At 39.0% G+C, this 3,956-nt stretch overlaps 1 protein-coding gene across 1 annotated transcript in view; it reads left to right on the top strand.

Annotated features, from left to right (window-relative positions):
* The window catches only part of LOC106723179 (complement factor H-related protein 3-like), a gene marked incomplete at its 3' end in the record, with an annotated part of 2,571 nt that extends 225 nt beyond the window's left edge, over positions 1-2,346 (top strand). Inside the window, exons 2-4 of the mRNA XM_014527033.2 lie at positions 448-621; positions 1,356-1,544; positions 2,164-2,346. Coding sequence (XP_014382519.2) covers positions 448-621; positions 1,356-1,544; positions 2,164-2,346 — 546 coding nt within the window. The remainder of the gene's footprint in view (positions 1-447; positions 622-1,355; positions 1,545-2,163) is intronic.
* Between the last annotated feature and the right edge of the window lie 1,610 nt (positions 2,347-3,956).

The following is a 3,956-nucleotide window of genomic DNA, read 5'->3' as shown; positions in this document are numbered from 1 at the left end:
CATTTACAATGCAATTGTACAGTAAATTATGGCAATGGTGGATTAATTTTCTTTATATATTAAGGGTCAATCTATTATACACAGGATAAACTGTTGATTATCTATGTAGATCTGTTAAAACGAGTACATTTTGTGAGTATGAATTATTTATGTGTATAAAAGTATGCAGGATAGGTTTTAAGATAAAATAGCAGTTGAGCTATAAATAGTAAGAGAAAAGTGAAAGCACTGTCATTTTGGAATTGTTGAGGTGAGTCAACATTTTAAAACTACATGAATTAAGTTTTTTAAAGATACACCTACGTGGGATGAGATTTTCAGACCTGCCTGCAGAATTTGATACCCTTTCTGTTTTTAAGTCTAAAAAAACAACCAGGAACATGTAATCGGTTGTTTATTTCTAGTTGACAATGAGGGTGGTTCAATTTGTGTGTCTTGTTTGTGTAGTGCGAGCATGTGAAGAGCCCCCTGATATTGATTTTGGCGACATCGTAAGTGGTGAAAAATCAGAATACGTGGAAAGCGACAGAGTGCAGTACTGCTGCTACCCTGGGTACACTCTGATTCGATCCGAATGGATAACATGTAATGGAAGCTGGACCCCACCTCCAAAATGTCTAGGTACTTTGCAAGTAAATTGTTTGAGAAAGGCTTTGTCTTTGGGTTATTTAATAGAAATACATGTAATCCTCAGTAATTAATTGGAGGACAAGGAATCTACAGCCACTAATCTTGGGCATGCAATCATTTGTACGTGCGTTAACATGCACCTGTGCCCATACATGCACCTCCCTCCACCCCGATAAATATCTAACATAAGTAATTTAACCCTTTACCTTTCTATTGCATATATCTCATAAAGCACCATGGAGTAACATTTTCAGTCACAGCCCTAAGACATATCTATATTTTTACTTGGAACTTTTGATACTTTCATTATATTCACAAGTCAAACATGTAATTTGCATTCTGTCCACACACATACATACACTTACAACTTTGGGAACTCTGCATATGGCTACATCGTACAGTCCATCAGGAGTTCAGCAATGTCAATCTCTACCCTTCCAGTAATGGTGGGAGATGATAAAATACTCTAGTAGTTACTTTCTGACTTCCCGTAGTTCAAATCTTGCATGGTGTCTCTAAGTCTCTTTGGTCATTCCCATCTGTCTCATTGCCAACAAAGTCACTTCACTGGATTACCTGTCATCCTGTGCTTGTTGTTTAAGATTAGTACTCTAAATTGTGGCAAAAGATTTAAAAAGAGAGACGGGTGAATCAGACTTTTGCACGTATGGAACAGAAAGATTAGTAAGGAATAATATATTTTATTTTTTCCTTGTTTCATTTAGCCCCTTGTACTATCACAAAGCAGCAGCTGGAAGACAAAAATATGTTTTTACGCAGTGGTCGAAGGCATACGGTTGTAATTCAGAGTGCTCAGATTATAGAGTTTTCCTGCAGCAAAGGCTATAAACTTACCACTCCTTCTGTCGGGGCATGTGTTGATGGGCACATACACTTTCCATTGTGTATATCAGGTAAGAATGAGCTTACTTGAGTGAATTATTTAACTTGGTGTAATTTAAAATAAAGGTAATGTAAGATAGAGTGAAGCTCAGAATATAGAGAAGATAACTAGCTATGGGTGATAGCAGACTACTGGGAAAATTTGAGTCAGAAAATCCAAGAAAATATTGGATAGGAATGTAATAATTTTTTTCTTTCTGTTACAAGGTTAAAGTCAAACTAGCAAGGATCTCCTTCAGAAACCTTCAGACCTCACAGGTTCTGAGTAGCTTCATTGCCACTGGATATAATGAATATTGACAGTCCTCAGTCCTTATGTACGAACAGGTTTTGTTCATGAAGATGAATGGGTGTCGTCATGGCCCCATTAGAGTAGAATCATCGTCTTCACTGGGGCAAGGGTTTAATCTGATAAACGTATTGATTGTCATGCTTCCTACAATAATGTCTTACAATTGTAGACTCCTTTATCCTAAAACTGCTGTACAAATGATGACTGTAATCCATCAACCCTTCCTCTCATGAATAATCCATGCTTTTGAATGCAGTGCTTGTGGTGGCATTCTCCACTGTTGGATGTAGCTCACATGAAATTTGAGTTTGTCTTTTGTTTGTTTTGATTCTGCTTAGAAACGGGAAAGAAGTGTGGACGTCCACCTACTATTGCTAATGGTGATATAACCACTTTTGCCCTAAAAGAGTATGCTTCTGGCTTCTCTGTGGAATACAAATGCCAACGTTTTTATACACTGACAGGGCAAAATACATCTTTCTGTAACAATGGAAACTGGACCAAACCACCAGTTTGTTTGGGTAAGATACCTCCAGCAATAATCTTTTTTTTCAAGGCACAACGATCACTAAAGGTCTCTACTTCTACATATAAGTAAAACCCTTTTTTATTTTTCAGGGGTTCAAAATATTACTACAAAAGTCAAATTATAGTAGGTTCAGGGTTAATTAGCTCAAACAAATACCCCTGCAGTATCCTTTTACAGTCCTTGTAAGCTCCAGGACAGAGGAAACCCTGTGGCATGGTATTCAAGGCTTGTCCTGCAGCTGACGCTCCTGTCTCTCTCCCTCCCCACTCTTTCACTGTTCCTTCATTCCTCCACATGTGCAACTCTGATACCAGGAGAATGTCATGGCTCACTTCTGCTTGCTTCCCTCAGTCTCCCTCTCTGTCTCACCATGGTATAAATATTAAAATTGGAAAAACATTAAAAGATTTGCTGCAAATTTTGAAATATGACACCTTCCACCAAGATTTTGACTAGTTTGAAGACTGTAATACATTGAATACATTTATTAAAGGTATAAGCCATTTAGCAGTTAGATTAAATTCACACATGATTAGGTAGCAGTGAGAGGTTGGAATGACACAAAATATGATGTCCAATACAGAATCTAAAGGAGAATCACAATAGAGGGACCATAAAAAATGGCCCCATAGAAGTTGTATTAAGGGGTTGTCATAGACCACCAAGAACAGACTGGGCAGTGGATAGCAGCCTCTCTATTTTCACTCATGGGAAACATTTTAATTAATTATGGGGAATTTTAGCTTCACTCAATAGATTTAATTACTGATATTATTCTTAATGATAGGGCACAGACACTTTTGGATTAGGGCAATACTGTGGAAAATTTAATTTTTAGCATGTAGGAAGGATCTTACAGAAGAGCTTGTTGTTGAAAATAATCCTGGATATAGTTGTTGTGAGCTGATTTTTAGTTCAGTTTAAAATGCCAAGTAGAGAAATCTAGAATTAAACAGGGGCTTTGGGCTTCAGAAGTTTGAGACATGAGGGGAATTTGGTTAGGGAGGGCACTGGATTTGGGATCTTCAGGACTGAAATGGCAGAGGCATGGGATTACTTCAGGTGCAAATATTGTCTAGAGCATGCATCCCAAGCAAGAGATGAAAAACGATTGGAGAGAGAATACAGACCTGCTTAGATGAAGATGCACCTCAAACATGCATGATTAGAGGTCAAGAGAACAGACCTTATGAGGAGAGGCTGAGAGGCATGGGACTCTTCAGCCTAGAGAAACGAAGGCTCAGGGGTGACTTGGTGGCAGCTTTTAAGTATATAAGGGGTGTGCATCAGGAACTGGGAAAATGTCTGTTCACCAGGGCACCCCAAGGGAAGACCAGGTCTAATGGTTACAAACTGCAAATGTCTATGAAATCTCCTGCTCAGCTCTCTTTTCTAGGCTCTCTTCCCTAGGAGCCTTTAGCTTCCTATGGTCAGCTACTAATCTGTGTCAGCTGCTGAGTCCTCCTAGGCAGCCTGCAATCAAGCTTTACTGTCTTTAGCTTTGGTCCCTGCCAAATGGCAGGCTCCTACAGCCAGCAGAGTGTAAGCTGCTGCAAGCATTTGCCAGCCAGCCTGCTATAGTAACCTACACCTGTTACAACA

This window comes from Alligator sinensis, unplaced genomic scaffold (genome assembly GCF_000455745.1).
Source record: "Alligator sinensis unplaced genomic scaffold, ASM45574v1 scaffold139_1, whole genome shotgun sequence".
In the NCBI taxonomy this organism is placed as follows: Eukaryota; Metazoa; Chordata; order Crocodylia; family Alligatoridae; genus Alligator; species Alligator sinensis.
Note: the sequence above shows the minus strand (reverse complement) of the source record. Positions and strands in the feature narration are given on the sequence as shown.